We start from the raw sequence: 26,285 nt of genomic DNA, 5'->3' as shown, positions 1-26,285 counted from the left end.
GATACCCTAAGTATTCTTGTTACACCTGGTGACACTAATATGTCTTTTAGATGTATCTTCAGGACAGGCATTACATTTGAAGTACATGGGACTAGGCTTTGCATCTTGGCATGTCCCTTGATATACCCAATTAATTAGCAACATTATCTGAACCACCCATGAATGAACTTACTGAATAGAAAGTAAAACCAAAATCACATTATTGGTGGAGCAAGTCAGAATTCTCATCTGATTGATGTGGATTAAGACAAACAATATGTAGAAGGAGGACTAAAATTGAAATTAATTAACAGAGATTATCCAGAATCAGGTGATAAGTTTGAAACTACTGGAGGGTAAAGAGCTGTTTCTAATGCTAACACTGTAATATTATTTCATATCCATGCTGGCTGATGCCATCATTTCAACACTAAATATGCCTCCAGATGAATTTTCCAGTATAGACTTTCCAAATAAATCAGGACATTTGTTGATTAACCTCAACATTACATTTTAGTTATTAGTTACACCAATAGCCTGATCAAGTCAATGGTCTTAGTCAAAAAGACAAGGAGATATTGCCGGCTGTGAGCACATTGAAAGGGTTGACGAGGGACCAGCCAATCTTCATGGTGTCAGGCAACGAGCCAAGAGAAGAAATGTGAGACTGAAAGTTGTGGCATTAGGTAAAAAGTCTACAAAGCATTTGGGACCCAAGTTCTGGACCTGCTCTAGCAGTACCTACCTAGAAGATGTCCATAAACAGAGATTGCCCAGCAGAGACAGGAATCTTCTGCAACTTTTAAAGCAGAGGGAGTTCAGATCCGTCTGTACCATCCTATGGAGTGACTAATAATGACCACCCATGTTCCACACCTAACTTAAAAGAAAACATTAGCAATACAATTGAAATGCCTTCTGTAACCCTCCAAGATGACAAGCTCTCCCATTGTTCTCAGGTAAATATTACTATGAAATTAAAGTTTGAAGCAGGAAAGAGGGTCATCTGTCTCTGTGGGGGTAGGATGTGGTATGAAAACTTGACAGCAGCCATAGTGCAGGGGCATAGTTTTCCCTGAGCCCAGGCCCTCTGAAGGCTGGTGGGATCCCCTCCCACCTCTGTGTAAATCCCTGTTGCTAAGTAATGCCAATGAATTTCAAAAATCTGGAGCAAGCAACTGTAGTTTAGTACATTTTAAAAAATTCAAATTCATTACCATAAAAATGAGCCTCTTCTCTGTCACAGCTTGCAATTCTCTCTGACATTCAATTGACTGATCAGCAGACCTGGGCTTTATAGTAGGAGACTTTTTGCAATCCTCTTTGATCTGATTTCCCCTTATTTAATAGACAATTATAGGCTCTTTAAATCCCAAAGGTTCAGAGACAGCAAATAATTACCAGTAGCAATTTTAGAATAAAGCCAATCTAAATGAGTTCAGTTAAATTATGCAATACTAAGCAGTGGCGTTTTTTATTTTAAACAAGGACAGCAAACGAAAACCCCAAACAATCGTTATACTGCCTCAAATTCCTCCTGACAGCTGCCTGTTAAACTTCTGACCTGTTTGTAAAAATCTGCACACCATCTACCAAAGGGATACACACATGATTGCAAACTTCTGTTATAAGGACATTAAATAAATTATTTCTTTAAGATCATATGGCAGATCTATAATTAATTAAACCCACCATGATATTACGGCAACATAATTTAGCTTTTCTAAAAAGGTAAATGTAATTTGCCGATGTGGTATTTGGAAGAATGCTTTGCCCAAAATCAATTCCTTTAGTTTCTAGAGAATAGAAACTAGAGGCAATCTCATTTTAATTATATCTCTTTATTGTTAACAAAGGAATGATTTATGCAATTAAATTAACTGGCTAGAAAATTATTCTCAGCTGGGCTGTCCTAATTCTTTGCTTTCTGAATTGCAGGCTCTTACACTTTCCTATGTAGATTAATTTTTCTGATATGCAAACAATGCCTCTTGTGTTCGCCTTTTCCATCTTTTTTTTATTCAAAAGTCCCCTTTTCTTCTTGCCGTGACATGAGTAATATTTGTTGAACTGCTGGGCTTTGACTAGTTTTTTTTTTTAATGTTAAAAAGATGAAAAAGATCTTTTCTTTCCAATCTCATTATTCAAGAACAGAGCAAGGTTTGAGGATTTCTTATCTGTGGTACTAGAACAGCAGCAAAGACATGGAAAAATTACAAAAATGTCAAAGGCTGCAAAATTTGAAAGTGGTTTCAGCAGCCCCAGGAGTTGTAAATTAGCAAATGCTTTTAGGACCTTCTCCATTGTTTCCCTCTGTCACTTTGCCTGCCCCACACCCATCCTACACCTTGTCGGTCTGCCACAATTATTTCTTACAAAGCACAACAAGGTAAATAACCCACTGTAACATCACCAGTCACAAGTCAACATTTATGGAGTGACCTCAGTGACGAGAACACTGAATGAGGTGCCAGGAGAGGAGGACAGGGGGAAGGTGGATTACAAAGGAATCCAAAGACATTCCCTCTGTCCTTGAGTAGTTGATGATCCAGGAGGCAATTTTTGGTAAACATTCTTATGAAATAAGATCCATTTCTGTATTGATGGATTAAAGATAGAATGATGACATTATTTGGGGGCTGATGGCATTATTTGGGACCTACATTAATTTAGATTATTTTAAACTATTCTATATAATTTGTTATTCATTCTTTTAAGGTAGGATGAGGTAAGAAGTTGCAACATACATAGTCTGGCAATGTAAAGAAAGTGACAGAAAAGAGATGAGGTGTACTTTTTCTTTTGAAGCCATAAATATGTGATGTAAGCATGCTTCCCAGTGCATCCACCTTTATCTACTAGACCGGGCTCACAACCTTCCTCTGTGAAGGGCCAAATAGTAAATATTTTTGGAACTGTGGGTCATATGGTGTCTGTCACAACTACTGCACTCTGCCATCTTGGCATGATCGCAGCCATAGACAATATGTAAGCAATGAGCTTGGCTGTGTTCTAATAAACCTTTCTTTACAAAAGCAGGGAGTGTGCTGGTTTGGCCCATGGGCTCTGGTTTACCAAACCCAGCACTACCCCTACCAGCTACTTTTCACCTTGTCTGAGGAAAAAGAGCCTTATTCATTTCAAAAATCAAAACTCAAAATCAAAAAGCATTGATTGTGTCCCAGCATGGTGCAAGGTCCTCAATCAACAAAGCATGGTGCAAGGTCCTCAATCATAAATGATAAATAGTTGGCTTTAAAGGATCTCACAGTCTAGTGGAGTAAACTTTTAATGGATTTAATAGATGTAGTGGATTAAAAACTTACAATTCAGTGGAACAAGCACAACAGTGAAAGTTTTTAAAAAGTGCTGTGGGGAGAAGAACATGAAAGACCAGCCACAAATGGAAGACATTTGCAAAGCATACAACAGACAAAATGTAGTATCTAGAACGTAAGAATATGTATCCTTGAAAGCAATAAGGAAAAAACTAAGTAACCAAAAAGAAAAATGACCAAAATACATGAACAGGTAGTTCACCAAAGAGGAAACTTGAATGGTCAATAAATATATGAAAGGACGTTTATCCTCACTAGTAAACAGGAAAATGGAAAATGAATGCTAAAATGAAATGCCATTTCACATTCATCACATTGGCAAACATTAAGAAGTCTGATTATACCAAGTGGTGATGAAGATATGAAATCTCTGGCACACACAAATGCTGCTAGTACTCAAGAAAAATGGCAAACCACGTTGGAGACCCTGGAATTCTACTCTTTGGTATATATCCCAGAGAAATTTCACCATGAGTGCATAAAGAAATATGTAAACAAATTTTCTTAGTGCTTAGCATATTTACAATAGCCAAAAAAAAAAAAAAAAGGAGGAAGTAATCAAACTCCTGTCCCTCAACAGGAGTACGTGATATAGCCATGCAATGAAATACTATACAGAAGTGGAAAATGAAACAAAAATAGCTACATATATAAATACGAACATAGCTCAAAAATAGAATGCTTATTCATTCAAAGAATATTTGCAGGCTTCCTATGTGTCAGGCACTGTTCTAGGTGCTATGGATATGGACAGCACTGAACGAAAAAGTCATCACTCTCAAGTTGGTCCCATTAAATGAAGAGTGAGTTACAGGAGAATATATAGTATGCCATTCAACAATATGCCTACATATTGTTAGGGATGCTTCATCTAGGCAGTAAAAGTATAAAGAAATTCATGGAAATAATAAATATCAATTTCAGGATAATAGTTATCTGAGAGCAGTGACTGGGGCTTGTCATCATGGCGGGCTATGGAAAGGGCTTCGATTGTATTGCTAATATCTTCATTTTTAAGTTGGGGGATGGTCCATGGATGTTCATTATTATTCACAATGTAGTAGCCTTGTATGTTTCTGAAACATAATATCTTTCTTAAAGGAAAACAAAAACGTCTTTATGCTCAGTCGTTATGTAAAGATTTTGAGTATTAAATGTTACAACCAAATTTTAAAAAAACAAACTAAAGAGTCTGCCTGACATTCTGAATATCCAGAATAGATTCCACTTGCTGATGACAAAGTAAGCACATTAGCGATTTTTCATTACATTGAGAATAGTGCTGGTGACTGTGATTTGGTGAAGTATGAATTAAAACATAGCCTTCATTGATGTTGTGTCAGGGTTTCTGGGTTAGGGCCCCGTGTCAGATGATTATAATTTCTTAGTAGAAATTCACTTTTAACCAGGGGGAAAAAAAAAAGATGGTGACCTTAGGGAAAATAGAAAAGTAAAACTAGTTTTATCCAGAAGAGTTAAGGAAAACTTCTCAGTGGATACTTACAAATGTGACTATGATTCCTAGTCTTCTTCCACTATAGCAGTGCCACCTAACCTCACATGGCGATGACCTGTTCTAAAGACTTTGAGGGGATACGTCTCTTGGGGTTGATGAAAGCAGGACTACATTGGAGGAACTAGTTTACTCTGAAATCGCCTTTGGGAGGAGTCACTCTTTGGAGCATGCTATGTAGCTATCAAATCATTGGGACTAGTGTAGGGCAGGCTGGTCTGGAGTCCTCAAGGAAAAAGTGCAGACAACCAAGACATATATGGGACATGGTAATCCCAGACTGCCAAAATAGAAACAAGGGTGGGAAAAGATCCATATTTGTATCTTATAAAGGCATCAAACTGGGCATCCCAAATCCATATTTGTGTTTCTTATATAGGCACCCCAGCTAAAGAGCCAAACAGAGCTTCCCAAAGTTTTCAGATCTAAATTTCTGGAATTTCACCTGGTTTGTAGAGTTCAGGCTATGGGTTCCTAAATTCTAGAAATATGGTTAATATGATTTTGTTTTTATTAAAAGTTCAAAGAGGGGCTTCCCTGGTGGTGCAGTGGTTGAGAGTCCACCTGCCGATGCAGGAGACACGGGTTCGTGCCCTGGTCCGGGAAGATCCCATATGCCGCGGAGCGGCTGGGCCCGTGAGCCATGGCCGCTGAGCCTGCGCGTCTGGAGCCTGTGCTCCGCAACGGGAGAGGCCACAACAGTGAGAGGCCCACGTACGGCAAAAAAAAAAAAAAAAAAAAAAAAAGTTCAAAGAGGATCAGATCCTATTTGGAAGCAAATTTTTTAAATAACTAAATAAATCTTTAATATTTCTAAGTGCAAATATAGAGAATGTACAGTCACAGAGGGCCTTAGAACATCAACTATTTCCTTGATACATTGTTACATAGTTAAAAGTCACAACTGGGGGAACTCAAGCCCAAACCCTATGGTTTGCTTTGTTTTTCCTTTTCATATACCTACAAAAGGGGAGGGCTAAGTGTGACTTTGGGGCTAAGTGTGTAGAAAGGAGAAGGGCTTTTTCCCTGGCTTCTGCAGATGGCTGGGGAGTGAGGGAAGGAAGCATACCTCTGGGCAGATGTCCTGCAGAGGCATACCTCTGGGTGGGTAAGGCATGCGGAGCTCTGGCTTTTGTTTCCCACCTGCCTTTCTGAGCAGCTGGAAAAATAATCTTCGCTTACAGAAAGTTTGGTAGTTTCCTTCACCCTGAACATAAAAGGTAAGCAAAAACAGAAAAAAAAAGTCAACCTTCTCTGTACTGGTAGAGGATGGGAGAGATTTCTCCAGAAGTGTCTGGGACCTGGTAACCTAATTTGTTAGACAGCAATAGATAATTAATAAAGGATTTGGGCAAAAAATGACTAATAACATTTGGGTGGAGAGAAAGTCCTTAAGAGTTGACAATGTTCACAGACACTTCTTGAGAGCAGGAATTATCTTTTTCACTTGACTTCTTCCAGTGTACATACTCATATGGCATCTGGTATAAAGTGGACTCTTAGTAAATGACCATTGAGATATTGATTGACGATGAGGCCTAAATTCTGTGAAAGTAAAGGGAGCCCAACCATGGATACGAGTAAGGGAGCAAATAGGGCTTCATGTAATATATATGTCTAGGGAGACCAACCATCTGGGTTCTCTCAGAAGCCAGTTTCCTGGAATATGGGGTATTCAGAGCTAAAACTGGGACAGTGAGAGAACTAAGGGAACCCTTCTAAGAAAAATGGAAAATTAATAGGAGAACTTAACAAGGGGCAGCCTTAGCACCTTTGAATACAGTGGGGTTTCTTCATTTGTTTCTTCACCAAATATTATTTTGCTTCCATTGTATGCTAAATTCTGTAGATTAAAAGATAAATTACAGTCTCTGGCTTGAAAGAGCACTGATATAAAGTTTCCTTGATTACATGAGGACACATTTGCCTCTGAGATAAAATGCAATTGATTTCTGAGAACTTTTAAAAAGATATTAATATTTCTATAACATTTTCTTCTTCAAGTCTAGTCTAAAAGATGGTTTTAAGCACCTCAGTGTTTTCTGAATCCTTTCTGAGGTATGCCTGGTGACATACCCGAGAGCAATAAATAAACATTACTAGTGGGTAGGTCATAATCATGAGTATCTTGTGTTTTTTTCTGATTAGATTATATTTCTTTCAAATTGTAAAATCTCACCTAGCATCTGCTGCAGCCATTTTTGTCACATCTATTTCTTGGATTTCACTCGTAATAATAGCCATTTACAAAGAGTGCTAAGTAGCTCACAATTATTTTCTGATTTAATTCTTACAAGAACTTTGTGAAATAAAGACTACTATAATCCCTAATTTACAGATGAGGAACTCAAGGCTCAATGACATTCTGTAACATGACCCAGTTTACACAGCTGGTAAGTTGCAAACATGGAATTTGAAAGTCTCTCCAAAACGCACATTCTTCACCACTCACTAAATACCTCATCCTAATAATTGCTAACACAATATAAAGTGCTGGGCTATGCACTGGGTGCTGTGTCAAGGATTTTACATATACCATCTCTTTTGAAGGGCAAAGAACTTGGTGATATGAATGTGGAATCAATGAGGAGAGACAGGAGGGCTATTGACTTCGGTATTCAAAGTGTGGTCTGTGGTTCAGCAGCATCGGTATCACTCAGGAGCTTTTCAGAAATGCAGGATCTCAGGTCCCACCCAAACCAGCTGAATGAGAATCTGTATTTTAATAAGATCTCTAGGTGACTTGTAAGCACATCAATGTGCTCCTACTGCTGTGGAAGACCTATGAAAAAAACCTATCCCCAGCTGTGGGTGGATTTCTTTACTGCAGTGGTTCTCTAAGTGGGATCCCTGAACCAGGAGTGTCAGCTTCACCTGGGCACTTGATTGAAATGAACATTCTAGAATCCCACCCCAGACCTTTTGAATGAGAAACTGGGGCAGCAATCTGTCTTAGTCCTCCATGTGATTCTGATAAAATCTGAGCTTTGAGAACCCTCCTCCAAACGCCATACAGTCCTCACACTTATGCTCAACCTGGAAAGAGGAGTCAGCAGTGACACCCTGTGGAGCCAAGGGAAGCTTGCACGTTTTCTGTGAGTGTACCTGCTATTTTCCCCTGGTAAGATAAAACCGTCATGATCTGTGTTTTTTGCACTGAAAATACAAAGCTGATTTCTTTCCCTGTAAACTATTTGCTTTAGGATCCTGCATTCATTTTGGTCAAGCAGACTAGAGTTTTTAATTCAGCAAACATTTATTCATTCATCACCAAGTAGGTGTAAAGGACTGCCAAATAGAGGTTGTGCAGAAAATAGAAAACATATCAGATTGGCCCCTGGAGCAATCTACTACCAGTTATGTTTATAACAGCACCAGCTACCATGTGAGTATTTGCTGTGTAGCAGGCGGTGTGCTGTTTTATAAAACTCACTCAATCCTTATGAGCTATAGATGTATTTATTATCCTCATTTTATAAGAAAAGAAATGTAAATACTGACTCGGAAGTGTATGCTTTTAATCAAACAGCAGAGCTTCTTTTTTTTTTTTTTTTTTTTTTTTGGTACGCGGGCCTCTCACTGTTGTGGCCTCTCCCGTTGCGGAGCACAGGCTCCGGACGTGCAGGCCCAGTGGCCATGGCTCACGGGCCCAGCCGCTCCGCGGCATGTGGGATCTTCCTGGACTGGGGCACGAACCCGTGTCTCCTGCATCGGCAGGTGGACTCTCAACCACTGCACCACCAGGGAAGCCCACAGCAGAGCTTCTTAAAGTGATCTCCAAAGATCATTGTTACAAGAACTTAGTGCACTTGTTTCAAGTGTAGATTCCCAGAGACCCACCAAATCAAGACATGTTTAACAAGTACCCCAGGCAAATATTACACACACTAGTTTGGGAACTGTTATACCACACCACACTGTCTCCATCAAAGTACTGGCCTTCAAAGTATTATGGATCTTACCCTGAAATGGGTTAGCATCAAAGATTTGTAAAGCAGTGGCAAAGAGATGATTAAATTTGTATTTTAGGGAGATCTATGTAGTGGCAGTATGAATGGATTAGAGGAGGCTGGTGGTAGTAGAGACTGACTTTATCATCTTATCAGAAAAAAAGCATGTCACACTGAGACATCAATGCCAGGTGGTGGTCTAGGGTTCATTCCCTAAGTGACTTGCTCATTGTTTTATGAGTATCTCAAATTCTTGTCTCAGGAAAGTTCAGTTTTAAGAGTTGCATGGAATCTGAGCTAGAAATCCTGAACAAGTACTAGGAAGATAACTTAGACAAGATAATCTAAAAAAGATAATAAAATAGGGTCAGGATTGGAGCTTTGGCCTAAGGATCATCCTTTTAGCAAACTTTTAAAATAATTTTAAGATACTGTTTAGAACCTATTTCAATTCTATAGATTTCAACAATTCAATAGATTGTCTTTAAGTTCCTTTTGACAATTTTTTGAGTTACTATCACTTTAAAATTTTTCAGCTTTGATGCTTCAAATATTAAAATCGAGTTATTCTAGCATTGGTTATACAAGTTGTGTTATGCCCCCTGGTGGCAATATGGATAGGAAGATGAGAAACATATTTCAATCAAAGGAGAGCCAACTTAATTGAAATAGGTGGCAGGCCCTGAACCTGAAATGGAATTTCATATAAAACTTTTCTGGTCTTACTAAAAATAGGAAACATCCCGTTAAACTAAAATCAGATGTATTAACTTCAGCCTTATGAAGGTGCATATTTCAATTTCCCTTGCTTTGTCATAAAATGGATTAGCTCCTTGAAATATGTCAGTTGAACTTGAAATTAAATATTTGCTCTACATATAGCTAATAAGTAGCTGGACTCATAAAAGATAACCAAAGTCTATATAGACACAGAATTTCCTTCAAGATCAGGCCTTAGCGTATGTCGCATTTACACGATGCCACTGCCTTCTTTCAGAGCATTCATTTCCCTATATTAATAAACTTTTAAAGGTTACATAGCCCAAAAAGTCATTTCCAAGAAGGTGTTAGAAAAAAGTTCTAAATTTTGTCATTTGTTCTCCAATCAAAACAGCCAAATATAGGTTTTAATGTGGATTGTACTGAGGGCTTCTTAATTAAGGCTTTTATCTGTCTGGGGGCAAAAAAAGATGAGAGTGAAGATACTGAACTACTAGAACATCTGTTGATGTTTGATGTGAAAAAAAATGCATGAAAGATAAGTATTTCTTCTTGGATTAAGATAACTTGGCCTCAATGGCTATATTATTTGGTCATAGGAGAGAAAAATGGCTATTCCTTAAGTAAACAAAGTGGCTAACCAGGTGCCTGGCACTACGTTATACTATTAGTACTAAAAAAAGAGACACAGTCACTGGCCTCAAGAAACATGAAGCCTAGCACAGTGGAGGATGTGTAAAAAATTATAGTATAATGATACAAGTTATAGTGAAAATAATAACAGAAGAAAAGGAAAACTTGACATTTAAAGAGGTATTATAGCTGTAGTTCGGGTGGAGACTTGAAAAATGCACATTTTCCAGTTGGACATACAAAAGAAAAATTGTGAGAAGAAATGTGAAAACACACAGAAGTGTGAGGTGCTAAGGAAGCTAAAACAGTTCAGTATTACTTGAGGATAAAGTTCAAATGAGAACTGGCAAGAGAAAAGACATGAGAGTCTAGAGTATGAAGGGTCTTGAAACTCATGCAAACTTCTCCTGTAAGTGACAGGTCCCAAGACTGCCTCGGTTCATGAAGCCCTTAGTGTATCAGAAATTCTTTTACTGTGCCCCTTGGCCAAAAAAATCAAAAAACAAGAAACTTAACAGTTCCATTATCAAGCAGTTTCAAGTATCCAGTTGAACCTAAGTTCAAACAACTTAATAGGTATTTATACCCTAGCAATGTGCATTTAAGAAAGAAAAACACACAAACTGAAAGAATATTTTTATTCTACTCTTAGATAGCCAATTATTAATTGAATGTGCATGCCTATCTGGCACTGTACAAATTCTCAAACCCTGAAATCAGATTGGATATTGCCAGCCTCATTTCTTATTCCATAATGATTTTCATGTGATATGTGATTTGTATCACAGCAAATGCCAAAAACCCAGCTTCATAAAGATATATCATTGAAAGGAATGTAGTGTGATCTAATATTGAAACTGTGAACTGCCTTGAGCTAGTAGTTTGCACTGGTGTCCAACAGACAGCAACTAGACAGCAACTATCACTGTTTTCTTTGCAAATTTAAATATTGCATGGTTTCTCTGAGTTCACTACAGCACCCGAGCAGCACAATTTGAAAATCTAACAAACTTTGTAAAAATTACTGACATAATCTAATTTGCATGTTTAGAATAACCTAATATCTTTGTAGAGGTGGGTTAGAGACTGAAAGCCTGGTAAAAAAGATTACTGCAAGTACACCAGCTGAGAAATGATGATGATGTAAACTGCAACATGGGCAAAGATGTGAGAGAAGGAGACTTGGGTACATCAATGGAGCTCTTGCTAACTAAATGGATATAAAGGAGTGAGGGGTAGTGGCATAAGAAGGAAAGTGGGTGAGTTCCTTTTCCATAACATGTTTTTAAGTATTTTGATAATCATACTTGAATCTAATCGCTTGCACTCCTGTGTTTTATTTCATGCATGAAAAACATTACCCTGAGAAGGTCCATTAGGCTTCACCAGAATGCCAAAAGGTTAAAACCATTTACAGTCATTCCTCAGTATCTGCTGGAGATTGGTTCCAGGACCTACCTCAGATTTTGTCAACTTATGCTCTGGTCCTCTGTATCTGTGGTTCTGCATCCACAGATTCAACCAACTGTGGATCATGTAGTTCTATTGAAACAAATTCACGTAAAAGTGGACCCTTGCAGTTCAAAGCAGGGTTGTCAAGGGTAAACTGTACTGGCTATTGGATACCCAAGTCTGAAATTCCGGAAAAATATGACAAGGGTAACTAAATGTATATAATGCAGTAAAAGTTGCATGGATGTTTAATTCATGATTGAAGTGGTGGGTGTTGACAAAAATTTTCAAGGAGCGGTACAGAGGTTGAGAAGAGAAGGAGGGTCAAGGGCAGAAGTCTAGAGAACATAAACCCTTCAGAGAAGAACAGAGAATGAGGCCCTCATGGAAAAACATTTAAAAGGAACAGACAGAGAATTAAGAGACAAGAGAGCAGTGTTACTGAGGCAAAGGGAAAAAGTACTGGACAGGTAGAATGTAAGGACGATAAAGATTAAAACACATCCAGGGAATTTTGATAACTATTAATGTGATCTTAGAAAGTTCAGTGAATTAGTATGGAGAGAAGTAACAATGCCGTGATGGGTAGGGAATGAAGTAGAAGCACATGTATAGATTAGGTTTTCTAGAAATTTGGTTGTGGAAAAAGAAAAGAGCAAGAGCTGAAGGTGGAGATGGGTCCAGGGGAGTTAAAATTTTTTAAATATAAAATGAGAGACATGGTCATGTTTACACCTGTTACCTAGCCTCATAAACAGACCTTTCTATGGATTAAAATTCTATTTTAAAAAAGCAAGAAAGGGATAGAGCAATAGCTCAATTTTGTGTCCCAGCTCTTCCTCCCTGGACACCTAGCTCTTTCCACTCCTCCTATTCCAGGGCTTTTCCTGTCACTGAAAGCAAGCCTACTCTCTACTTACCATAGTATTTTAGTATTTCTGACAGAGAAAAGTACCTGGAACTCCAAATACCAATACTTAACATATACATATGTCTACCAGACATAAACATGTCTACCATGGCACTGTTCTAAGCAGTTTGCACATTTTAACTTATTTTCCTCATAAAAATGCCATGGCATCAGTGAAGAAGTAGACTACCACACTCATACTTTCTCTTTTAAATAATTACATTAGAAAGTGTGGTACAGTAGAAACATTCCAGACCTCAGTCTCATACAGAGCACTGTTCAAATTTTGGCTCAGGACCTTCATAGTTACTTCATCTATAAAGTAGTTACAAAAATGTCTACCTAGAGTTGCTTGAGTGAAGATCAAATGAGATCCCACAATGCTTAGTGCAAAGTCAGGGTTCAATAATACTATACCTCTGTATGTCAACAAACAAAGCAGCAACAGCCATGATAATAACAGAGAAAAATTATATATTTCAAATGCAATTATTTCTGTTTTACTCCAACCACCACTTACAACAAGGAGCAGAGTAGAGACATGAATGGCTGCACAAGCCATTTTAATTTTAAGTTCATAAAAGTCTACGTTAAATGCACTATCTTACAAAATAATAACCTATGAGAGTATATAAAAAATAACTGAGCCAACATTATTTGGTACTTTTGATACTTCCATTAACTTCAATTTAACTATTCCCTTTCTGAATATAAAATTAAAAATTGGCAAGCTATTTACAAAAAGACGTGTAATTTTGTTAATCAGGTTGACATTTTGAACATCTTTTTCTTCAGTTCAGCTGTTTTCTCATCTATTTTAGTATGACAGTCCTCTGTTGCCTTTTCAATGCCTTCATGGTATTTCTCCAAAGCAGCTTTCAAGCTGAGAAATATTTCCTAAGTAGAAAATGAAATATAATAAGAATTATTCCATGCAATGACCTAAACTAAAAATGAGTTACAAGAATTCCAAGTCTCGTTCATATTTATTAATAATATTTTAAAGTCTAAAGTACCTTATGCACATGTACACACTCGTATGCCTACTCTTATTAAGCTGTGCCGATGCATCAGAAACTCAGCTACTTAGAAAGAACAAAGCAGAGACATTAACAATGGCTTGAATTCCAAGACATTAGGAACATATTTTTAATCATCAAAGAAAAATTTTTACTTTGGAGCTTTTCACGTTTACTTGGCAAATACCTAGATTACTGTACTCTGCACTTGACCCTGATCATTATTTAAATGATATGTAAACAGATTTAATAAGTAATCTACAGGACTGAGAAATATAGGAATACCTTTTAGAATTGTTTTAACAAACTGATCAGGCAGTCCTACTATAAGCAATAGTGGGTTTTCATATAAACCTATATGGATATGTTAAGAATTAAGAAAAAAATTACAAAACAATTTCTATAGACGGAATAAAATAATAAATGAACCACTTTGCATAATTTTATTCTATCTCATACTCATCAAGTGTAATTTTGATCCATTTATTATTGATTTTTCTTAAACAAAACAATTCTCAAACCTTGATACAAGAAAAAGTAGTATTCTGAAAGATTATAAAAGGTGTTTCACCACTGAAATAAAACAGCAGGCCTTTTCCAATGGAAGGAAAAAGCAATAAATGGGTATAATGGGTATAAATGTTCTCAATTTTAAGTGCTGCTCCCATTAAACTTTTCTTAAACCCATAGTTTGGCCACTATTTATCTTAGTTTAAATTCTAGTGTAGATACTGTCAGATTTTGAGCAAATTATATAGATTATAATTTAATATAGTATGGCTTCAAAATGTTCCAAAAAAGAACAACACTATTTCCAGAGACTGCCACCTATGCAAGTTTGAGAACTACTGCTCTAGATTAAGCGAATATAAATAGATGCTTAAGGCTAAACATTTTCCCAAAATCTAAACATAGATCATTATTAAATCCTAATACAAAAATAGAAGAGGGTATTTAGATTCCCAAGATCTAAATCAGGCATCAAATTACTACAACTATGATGGAATATTAATCATTAGGAAAATAAATCAAAAGTTTTTGATACCTTTATTTCTTAAATCTTGTAGGAAAGATAAGTTGAATTAGTTGCTATCTTACGTAAACACCATTTAAAAAAAATCAGCACATTTCAGTAGCTACAGATCAATTTAATTTCCTGGCTCTACAGAGATATGTATTTATTCATTCCAAAAAGAAAGCTGAATAAATTTGGTAGAAAGACATTACTCATTAGAAACTATTAAAATGAAGTGTGGTTAAATAAAGATATACAATCTGCAAATATCTGAACCAACCATTTCAACACACTCAGAGGAACAATTTTCTCCTGAGAACACCTATATTCTCAAAGAGGAACCAAATCCTACAGGTAGAGCCACAATAAATGAATGAAACATTAAAGCCCAATTCCACTGGCACATCCATAGAAGCAAACAAACATTTGAAGTTCTAAGCCAACCCTCACAGGATATTAATAGCAATAGATCACAGCCCTCACAAAAGCTACATATTTCAATTTCCAATTAAATTCTATATCCAAGTGGAACTTTATCATATTCATTCACATAATAAGTAAGTCTTACTGTGATAGCTTGGCTGAAGTTAAAATATTTTTAAACTCAAACTCTAGTTCTACAGTGCCTAACATGACAACCACTAGGGACACGTGATTATTTAAATTTACATTTAAACAGCTACATGTTCCTCAGTTGCACTAGCCACACTTCAAGTGCTCAGTAGCTACATGTACCTAATGGCTACCGTACTGAGCAGTACAGAACATTCCTAGCAGTAAGTTCTTTGGACAGCATTGGTCTAGGTAATTATCTCACTTTTCAAATCAGAGAAATTCAAGATGACATAATATCCATGGACTTTTATGGCCAGTGTAGCCGTTTACCCACCAAGTATGTATTAATTCATCAACCAATATATTACTGAGTACCTTCTACAAGTAGCACTGTAAATAGTACAACAGTACAATGGAACATGCAGTTATGCTCTCTACCCTAAAAAAACATACAATCCAGACCAGACTGGATACTGAGCACTTAAAATATAGCTGGTATAAACAAGGAACTAAATTTTAAATTTTATTTCATTTTAATTAATTTAAAAGTAAATGTAAATAGCGACATGTTGCTAGTAGCTATCCCATTGGACAGCACAGATCAGAATAGACTAAAAATGCTATAGTATTTGAGAAGGAGAGAAATCAAAGATACCTGAAAGGAGCCAGAGAAAGTTATATTGAGAATACACTTTCCATTAAACCTTAAACAATGAAAATGATTAGCTTAGATACAAAACTTTAAAAATCCTAGAAGGTAGGGATCATGCCTTCCTTGTTCACACTTACTCCCTGAATCAAATATAAAGGCTGGCACCTAGTAGGTGCATAGACCATTTGTTGAATGACTGACTAAATGCATGAATAACTACAGGAAAACAGGGAGTTCCTGTTTTAAATGAGAAAGTGTAGTAATAAGAGTGATATTTTAGCAGGTTAAATTTGGTAATACTTAGGATTCAGGGCAGATTTGATGCAGGAGAATCTTAAGTCAAGGAAGAAATTTAGCCAGTTTTTGCTGGAAATCCTGAGTATTAGAAAATTATGTGATAGAAGTATGATTAGAAAGGGGTTGTTATGAACAGTATCAATGACATTATCTTGGCGATTGGATATCAGGATTATCTAAAGAAAATGCAAAATTGCAATTCTTTGTGATATTTTGAAAATGATGATGCCGCTGAAGAATATGAAGAAACTAAGTGAAAGAGAAAGGAAAAGGGAAGGGGAAAGAGAGAGGGACAGAGCGGGAAGGAGAAAGTGAGGAAGAGGAAAGACACTAAAGATGTTGAATGTAATTTAATAATTGTTTATTTTTGCTGTGATAAGCTAATCCATTGAAAATATCCATGAGGCAGCTAAAATAAGGAGTAGAGTTGAGGTAGACAGAACAGGAAACAGATTTTTGAAAGCTATCTAAATAAAGATGATGATTGAAACTAGAAGCGATGAAATATCTATGGAAAAGAATATTTAGCGAAAAAAAGGATATGATGATCATTAGGGTCCAACAGAATTACACAGAGAACAGTTTGGCAATCTTAACATATCCTTCTTTCCTTTTCATGAAAGATGATTATGAAGTAAGCTAAAGAGGGTTCTTTGACAAAATATATCTTGATTTCACCAGGGGACTTAGAGACTCTCCCAAGCTATTTTGGAACAAATGGATATCACAGTGTTGTCTGGGTAAAGGTATGGTTAGAACAACTTAGCAAGTTGAACAACTGTATCCAAAGTTTTGATCAATAGTTCTATGCCATTCTGAAGGAAGAAATACAACCCAGCAAAGGGCCCAGTTCTACTCAACATTTATCTCCCCTGGAGCAAAAGGCATGCTGGTCAAATTTGTAGGTGATGCTAAGCCACAAGAAATAGTTAATGTGAATGATACATAGATTTAAACTGACCTCGAAATTTTGGAAATCTAGGTGGAAATAAATAACATGAAACCTAAAATAAATAACAGTAAAATCCAGAATTAAAATTTCAAAAAAATAGTTGCATTAAAGTGTGGTGAAAAAATTTTAAGTTGGCAGAACCTCATATGAAAAAGACAGAGGTCCTTTAATTGATCACAAGCACAATATGAGCCAAGGGCAAGATGCTGCTTCTAAAAATCCAACCCAGTATTATGCTTCATTAACAGCAGCCTTGTGCTCTGGGGCTGGTCACACCATTACTTGGAAGACTATGTTTAGTACTGGGTTCTACATTTTAAACAGAATAAAAAAAGCAGGAAACAGAGTAGAGAGGACAGTAAACAGAATAATGAATCTGAAAATTAAACTGTATAAAGAATGGCTGGAAAACTAGGGCTAATTAACCTGGATGAGAAGGCTGAAAGAACCCATGATCTTTACCCTCAAATGTCTTAAGTACAGTTTTATTCAGTAGAAGAGGATACAAATTTGTTCCAGAGAGGTGCTCTTGGTTCACTAGAGTACAGAAATGAAAATTTTTAAACTCAAAATAAGAAGTAACATTTTAATAACTATAGCTGTCCTAGTAGAACAGCTTGGGTAGTGATGAGCTTTATAATATTGAAAACAATGAAGCAGAACACATCAGTGGTTCTCAAGAGCCATGCGAAAAAATTTAGGCTCATGGGCCCCAGTGCTGGTAATTCTCATTCAATATATTTTGGTGGGGGGTTGCTCATCTTTAAATTCATCGTTGACTTCTACTACATGGTTAATTTTAAGAAACAGCATGCTAGATGGCTTTCCAATTTTACAAATATTTATGGAAAGCATACTACATATAAGGCAGCATTCTAGGCATGGTTTGACATGAGATACTAAGGTAAAAAATAAGATTGCTGTTGTTGAGAAACTTAAAATGTTATTGGCAAGACATATATGCACAAAACTAAAAGGAATTTAAGGCAGGCACAGGCACCTTTTATGACCTATAGACAAAAGGTACTTACATTAGTAACTGGTTTATTAATTGTATCTGACCATGTGATAACAAATAAATATCTGCTCATTTGATTTAGTTAAGAAGTAGGATTAAATATCTCCTAAGGTCTTTCTAACTCCCATTCTAGAGATAAACAGAGGGCCAAAGGCTTGGTAGATATCCAGTTAAGGGGCAGGAAAAAAAAAATAGTAGTTGGAATGTAGAAAGAAAAGGAAGAATAGAAAAAATCAGGACAGTGTACTGGACAGACCATGGGAGGTGAAACCCAGCCATTTTCTTTTTCTTTCTTCCATTCCTTTCTTTCTTTCCTTCCTTTCAAAGTAGCCTTGAGACAATCCTCACTATGTATATATACACTTACATGTGCACAAGCTAACAATCTAATATTTCAGAGGATAAAAACGTTCCTGAGAACAAGAGGGGATTGCCTACTGTGGTTCTTTTAGTATTAAGAATCCTTGCAAATTAAATGTGAATGGTGAAAGGTAATGATAGCATGTTTAAATATCTTTCAGGTTTCAGAGGTTTAGGATAAAATATTAATGTAGGCAAGATGAAGAATGAGAAAAAAAGAGGCCAAGGGATTTTACATGATAAAGGGTTGTTTTTAGTGACTTCTGGTAGAGCAGTTTGGGACAATCTTGAGGACACTGGACAAACTTTAAAGGTTAAGGATAGAATGAGATGTGATAAAGGTAGCAGGAATAGACTACTTTTTTGGGTCTTTGGCAGTCAACAAAAAAAAGAGAAATAAACATAATAAACATATTATGTTTGGCACTATACTGACATTTTGGAAGATAAAAATGTAGAAGACAAGATGCCTGTCCACATTAAACTTGAGACTGTTTATGAAACAATAAAATAAATACACTTGAAACAAGCAGAGTAACTTTAGGTAATTATGATAAAGTTATCATTAAAAAAAAAACTCAAAATACCAGTAACAACTCGAATACATTTAATACTGATGATAAGAAATACTTTTGAGATCCTTTTATCAGGAAAAAATGCAAAAATTTTTTAGAAGACTACTTTAAATCACCATCTAAATTTATGTATCAAAAAAATTCAGAACCTTTATGGAGCACCTACTCGCATTGCAAAGCACGATTCTAGGTGCTAACAGGGAAAAAAGCCAAGGGAAAAAAAGGTATGAGGAGACATACATGCAAACTATCCCAGGGTAATGGAAAAGGTGCTATAAATGGAAATAAAAGCAACAGACCTGAGGGGTCAATTTCTACTCTGGAGAACTGACAAAATCTTCAAAATGAGGATGACATAATTTACATTTTAAACTTGTGACATTATCTGAAATTAATTTCTTATGAACATATACTCACCTGAGACTTCAGTTTCTCCCTTTCAGCAGCATCTTTTAGTTGTTGAATTCCAAATTTAATTTTTTGGATTTCTTGATTAATTGTGGTTACTCGCTCATAGACAGCACCTCTTTTTTCTTGAACTTTATTGCAATCTCTGAAGAAAAATAGAGACAGCTAAATTATAATTCCTCTTAAGCATCTAAACAGTCAAGCATTTAACTCTAATTGTGATTCCAAAGAGACTGTATTTGACTGACACACCTAAAACTCTTCTCAAGATACAAAAGCAAACATAAGAATCACAGGGTGGGGCCTCCCTGGTGGCGCAGTGGTTGAGAGTCCGCCTGCCGATGCAGGGGATACGGGTTCGTGCCCCGGTCTGGGAGGATCCCATATGCCGCGGAGCGGCTGGGCCCGTGAGCCATGGCCGCTGGGCCTGCGCATCCGGAGCCTGTGCTCCGCAACGGGGGAGGCCACAACAGTGAGAGGCCCGCATACCGCAAAAAAAAAAATAATAATAAGAATCACAGGGTGGCGCTATATTCAGGTCATGGCATAGAGTAAGCTCTTCCACACAAAGCTGTTATTTAACATGGAGATCTTAAGTCACATCTCCCCAGTTGTGCTCACTCATGTACTGGTGTTAGGAGTGCGAATCAACACAACTTTCCTGCAAGGCATGTGGCAACAAATTAAAACCCTCAGGTTCTGCCCTTTTGCTTCATCTGCATGAGGAGAGCAAAGGAAATCTTCAGACCATCCTAATACACCTTTCAGAGGCTGAAATAGTGTCATCTCATAGACATATCTGGGGCATTTATTCTAAAAACACATTTTTGGAACTGATGGGAAGAAGACTCTACCAATAAAACACCCAAACATACTGGCCAACAACAACGATGACGACGGACATGACAAAATGCTTAGCAAAGTACTACTTCATATATGAATAAAAAAATAAGACTTTTTCTCAAAATATGCTATGTTACAGACCAGCTGGACAATAAAATGAACCAGTTGATGCACTCTACTACAACTCTAGACCACTGTCTCTAAAGTGCACTGAAATAAGCAGTAGCACCAGAACCCTTTTGAGGAATTGTGCAAAGGATTTGGAATTGTGATATCAGGAAAAGAAAAAAAGAAACTAGTACCTAAAACATCTCTAAATCTAGATATAGCAACATTATGAGATTCATAATTAACTCATCTGTTTTAGTCACCTAACAGTGGAATACCTTTTTGAAATTATAGGAGATTTGGAATCTTAGGGGAAAAGTAAATTAGGTTTTTCTAATTACTTTCTAATACATTAAATTTAAAATAAGTTCATACTCAATCACGGTGCGTTTGTACTGCTTGACATCCTCATGCTTCTTATTTATTCTGAACTGTGCTGTGGCAAGTTTTTCCTTCTTCACAATCATCAGTCTTTTAAAGGAATTTTCTTCAGTCTTCAATTTCTTCAGTTCTGACTCATCACTCTCAATTTTGTCCTCCAAGTTCAGGCTCTGTATTTTATGAGATGTATTTAAAGTCAATACAACCAATTAGGGTATACAAATAAAATGAAGGACTAATTTCTAGGATGAGCTGGAATAAAATACAATTTTAAAATGTGATAAAACTGTTTAAACACTGAAAGCCCAGCACAAGAATGCAGACTGAACAAAACAGACAACAGGAAGGCACTAGGGATACTGAGAAAGAACCTGACACCTAGAGAGGTGTTATTTATCATGTCATTTTATCAGCAAGGATTGGAATAGAGGAACACGGTAATAAGATCAGCCAACAAGCCAAGTTGAGGGGGTGAGGGTCTGAACTAAGGTAGCAGGAATAAAGAGGAAAGAGTAGACCCTAGAAACAAAAGCAGTGGATCTCAATCCTTTTTTGTGCTGACTCTTGATGGGAGATAAGGGAAGTGTGTAACTGGGAAAGAATATCTCAGGCTACTCACCTTTCAACCCCTTTTTCCCTCAAGAAAGAAATCTTTCATTAAATGCTATGTCAGTGATCCTGGGGACAGTCTGGATTAGGACAATGAAGTGAAAAGGATTTTCAAGTTTCTACCCTAAGAAACTTAAAAACGTTGGCCTTAGCTGTCCATCTTCACTCAGGGCAGGGTCTGTGTCGTAAACTTTAAATCTCTTTATAGATCCTAGCTACAGTGTTAGGCAGTAAGTTGGGACTTTATTGATTAGAAGATCATTTCCAACTGTCAGAACAAGTTTAAAATTCCATTACTTTTTTCCAAAATATACATGGTAATATGCTATGTTAATTAATTTATTATTCATTTCACCTGAAGGTTAAAATGGGTCTACTATTGCTATGTTTAAAAAGAACAGTGTTTTATCCTTGAGCACACATTGCCACATCTATTATAATGTAGAATGACCCAGCTTTTCTGTAGGAAAATAGCAACAGAAGGTAAAAGCAAATTCAAGGGACTACAGTGAACTATTACATAATAAAGACATAAAAACTGCATACAATACAAACCTCCTTTAAGATAGTGGTTAATTTTTCCCTATTATCTGCAAGGTCCTGTATTTTCTTTTGATATAGCTGCACCTCCAGCTGACATGAAGGCAGGCAGTCAACAGAGTCTCGATAGATTTCATACTTTTCCATCACTTCTTGCTTTGAAAGAAAAAAAACATAGAAACCAGGTTGGCACTCTCCTTTATGAAACTGAAGTAATGTCAATTTGTTTGCTCTTAAATAATTTCTGTACTTGATACTGAAAGCTAAAGAGCAGAGAACAATTAAGTTTCTAGGTCAGTAACAAAGCACTATTACTGACATGTGTCTAAGCACATATAATTATGCTTCCTAATTGCCAAATATCCTTGAACAAAGAAAAACTACCATAATTTTACTAAATCACTCATTGAAGTGCCTTCCAAAGGTTATTCATAATGATTTTAAAAGAGTTCATTTCTGCTAATACTCAAACTACTCCTGATTATTCCTGGGCAATTATATTACCAATTATAATCTTCCTATTCATTTGTATAATAACTATTACTACAGCTAATTCTTTCAAAAAGATTAATTCTTCTTCTAAAATTAGGAAATGAGTATATGTTTACCACAAGCACTGCAACAATACAAAGGCTTCTTTCCTTTCCCCACTAGTCTACCTCTCCTCCCACCTTATAAACCAGTTGGATTTTGTCTTCAGTGAAATGCTTAATCATATTTCAGCTCATTTTTCCATTAAGTTGTCTTTTTCCTACTAATTTGTACTCTTTTGTGTCTTTGCATATCATGGATATAATCCCTTTACCTGTCATATGCACTATATATATGTTCCACACGTCTACTTTTCTCTATAGCTTTTGAGTTTCCAATCTTAATTTAAAAACTCTATCCCAGTCCAAGATAATACAAGTGTTCTCCTAAAATTTCTAAACTTGTTAAATTTTCAATCCAATTAAAAATTATTTTTGTAAATGGTGCAAGGTATAGACCCAACTTGCTTTTCATCTAGCTGAACTGCCAATTGAATCAGAATTGCTTATTAAATAAATCAATCTCATAAATACTCAGATCTATTTCTGAGCTCTCATTTCTGTTCTAGTAATCTTTGTCTATTCCCATGTGATAATTCTCAATTATCAGGAATGACTTGAATAACAAATTCAGAGATAAACCAGAAATGTTCTTTTTAATTAATAGTTTAAAAACCTTTCCTCATAAAGGATGCTAAATTGTCTACCCACTTCTACTTTTGTCCCACATACCTCAATCCATCTCCCAGAGTAACCCATAATCTTTTTAAACTTAAACCATGTTCCAACACTCCCCTTTTAAACTAGCCAGTGGTATGCCCTTGCTCTTAAGGTAAAATCCAGCACCCTGAATAATCTGCCCGTTGCCCATTTTTCCATCATCATCTCATGCCATTCTCCTTCTTATACATCATGCTTTCTTCCTTGAATATAACTTACTCTCTACTACTACCTCATAGAATTTGCATATGCTGTTCCCTCTGCCTTGAATGCTCTTCCAATATCAATTTATTAATATAATATAACCTCTGTTCATCCTTCAGATGTCGACATAAATTTCCATTCCTTCCCACCTTCACCTCTTGATTTCCATAATACTAAACTAGGTTACTCTCATTATGTTATTTTGAAGCACCCTATCCTATTTTTTATTTGTTTGTTTCTCTTTTTGGTGCTTTTTTAAAAATATACTTTATTTTTTAGAGCAGTTTTAGGTACATAGCAAAATTAACCAGAAGGTACAGAGAGTTCCCATATACTACCTGCCTCTACACATGCACACCCTATACTTTTTCATAATACATATTATAATTTATAATTATATAACTGATTTTAAAATTGTTTAACACCTTTCTCACTTAAGATAAAATAACTAAGTCTCATGAGGACAGGTCATTTCTGTTTTGATCACCCAGGGCAAAAGCCTCAAAAATTTGTTGCATAATTAAACAAATGTCTTGAAATTATACTTCTTTTCCTACATCCATTTTAGAGAAGAGCTAAAAATTAAAGACAAGGGCAAAAAGCCTAAGAAGAAGAGATGTATAGATAATCTGGAAATTAGAAAATTAACAAACAAACAAGAGTTGCTAAAAAGAAAAAGAGAAAAGCATTAAAATAAAAAGGAAACTCACTCTGGAATTCTTAAGCTTCTGGACTGTATCTTTCATTTTTTCTTTATAATTCTTAAGCTTCTCTGGAGAATCTACAATTTTTGTTTTCAAACTCTCTTGTACTTCTTTCAAAGAAACCACTGACAATTTTAGTTCATTCTGTTGAGAAAACATTTTTATATGTTAGATATAATAATAAAACTGGTGATTAGCCACTACAGTAATGGAAAAGAACAAAGAAATGGGTCTGTGTTTGTTGTAGTGGGGGTTAAGTTAAATTTTGACCACATCACTCCCCTGCTTGATTGCTCACATCTGTCTGCAGGCCAAAGATCAGGCTCCCTAACACACCATTCAAGATCTTTCATTATGTAGCTCTTACTCTCCTTTCCAGTATCATCTTCCACCAGCTTCCTACTACACTCTACAATCTGGTAATATAGTCGGTCTTATGTCTGGACAATTATAAGTGATCTCTCTCTGATAGTATGGTCCTCCTGAGTACCATCATCCCATTCCTGTACTGCAAGTGAGTTTCTATTAATCCTTGAAAATCCTGTTCCTACTTCCTCTGTATACCTTCTATAAACAGTTATTGTACATGTGATACTATAACTATGTATTTAATACGTGTTTCTGAATTAAATGAGCAAACTGGGATTGTGAACAGTTATCTTTGCTTTCCCAGAACCCAGTGAAAGTAATAGCACTGAGAAGGTACTCACTACACAGTTACTAAACTAAAACAAATTTCTTTCTCCTGAATTTCAAACCATTTGGGGAATTAAGATGAAGGGTATCTGAGAATTCTCTTGTATAACACAAATCCATCCCTATGAAAACAGAACAACAAAACAGCAACAAATGACTATATACACCTATATCTGTGCATGTAACGGCACAGAAAAAGGACTGGAAAAGTGTAACCTCTAGGTACAGTTGGTAGAGAGAAGAGAGCCTTTCATGTCTCTCTCTCTCTCCCTCTCTCTCTCTATATATATACGCATATGTGTGTTATCTGAGTATTTTACAATAGGAATGTATTACTATACAGCTTGTATAATTTGCCTCAATTATTTCTAAGTAAAAAATTTTTTAAAGTTCTTATCTTTTCATCAACTAACTCAGAGGCCAAAACTGAATGCTTGAAACAATATTATTTACTTTATTCTTAGAATTTAGCGCACCACCACATTATCTACTCTTTTAACGCCCTACAAAATTAGAGATCATTTTCCTTACATTAGCATTGACTTTCATCAATTTTCTTCCCTTTACAAAAAGCCTAAATTTGCTATTTTAACTACAAAGTGATTTTGTTTTAATATAGATTTAAATGGGACAGAGAGAAATGAATAATAAAATTGAACCATAGTCAATACTACTCTGATGAAAACATCTGCCAATAGAAGTGACAGAAAAATAAGGAATATATTATACCAAAGTAAATTTCAGATAGCTATAGAGTATAAACATTAAAATAATAGGGGGACTTCTCTGGTGGCACAGTGGTTAAGAATCTGCCTACCAACGCAGGGGACATGGGTTCGAGCCCTGGTCCGGGAAGATCCCACATGCCGTGGAGCAACTGGGCCCGTGCGCCACAACTACGGAGTCTGCGCTCTAGAGCCTGCAAGCCACAACTACTGAAGCCTGCACGCCTAGAGCCCATGCTCCAGAACAAGAGAAGCCACAGCAATGAGAAGCCTGCGCACCACAATGAAGAGTAGCCTCCCGCTTGTTGCAACTAGAGAAAAGCCCACATGCAGCAACAAAGACCCAACGCGGCCAAAAATAAATAAATTTACTTAAAAAAACAAAGAAAAAATAATAGGGAAATAATAAAAGTACAAGAGAAAATATGGGATTTAAAAAATGAGGAATAAGATAGGCCTTTCTATGTACAGAGTTAAACCCAAATGTAGAACACTGTATCTATCAATTTTACTACATAAGTACATAAACCTGCCAATAGGAAAAAATGATGAATTTGAAAGATAAATAGAGTTAATACCCCTAATTCATGGACTTAAAAAAAAAATGAAATAAACAAGGTACATAAACAGGTACTTCACAAAGCAACAAATAACAACAAATCACTGAATGGTGGTCTAAGTCACTAAAAAAAAAAAAAAAAATCAAAATTAAAATGAGGTGTTTTTTTCCCCCTATAAGAATGACAAAGATAAAAAGAAAAAAAAAGTTAAAACATCCACTTTTGACAACAATGTAGGGAAAAGAATACTCTCATATTCTACTGGTAGAAGTGCAAATTGATATCTTTTTAGAAGTCAGTTTGGCAATGTGGGCCAAAT

At 36.2% G+C, this 26,285-nt stretch overlaps 1 protein-coding gene across 5 annotated transcripts in view; it reads right to left on the bottom strand.

Annotated features, from left to right (window-relative positions):
• Positions 1-12,952: 12,952 nt before the first annotated feature.
• The window catches only part of NUF2 (NUF2 component of NDC80 kinetochore complex), a 30,851-nt gene continuing 17,518 nt past the window's right edge, over positions 12,953-26,285 (bottom strand). For all 5 annotated transcript variants that reach the window (XM_082616552.1, XM_082616555.1, XM_082616553.1 and 2 more), the window contains 5 exons: positions 23,992-24,129; positions 21,843-21,983; positions 20,673-20,848; positions 19,356-19,491; positions 12,953-13,392 (listed from right to left, as the gene is read on the bottom strand). In XM_082616552.1, the coding sequence (XP_082472678.1) occupies positions 13,258-13,392; positions 19,356-19,491; positions 20,673-20,848; positions 21,843-21,983; positions 23,992-24,129 (726 nt within the window). In that variant the 3' untranslated portion in view covers positions 12,953-13,257. The remainder of the gene's footprint in view (positions 13,393-19,355; positions 19,492-20,672; positions 20,849-21,842; positions 21,984-23,991; positions 24,130-26,285) is intronic.

This window comes from Mesoplodon mirus (genome assembly GCF_964341445.2).
Source record: "Mesoplodon mirus genome assembly, chromosome: 3".
NCBI classification, from domain to species: Eukaryota; Metazoa; Chordata; class Mammalia; order Artiodactyla; family Ziphiidae; genus Mesoplodon; species Mesoplodon mirus.
The sequence above is the reverse complement of the archived record's forward strand: the minus strand, read 5'-3'. Positions and strand labels throughout refer to the sequence as shown.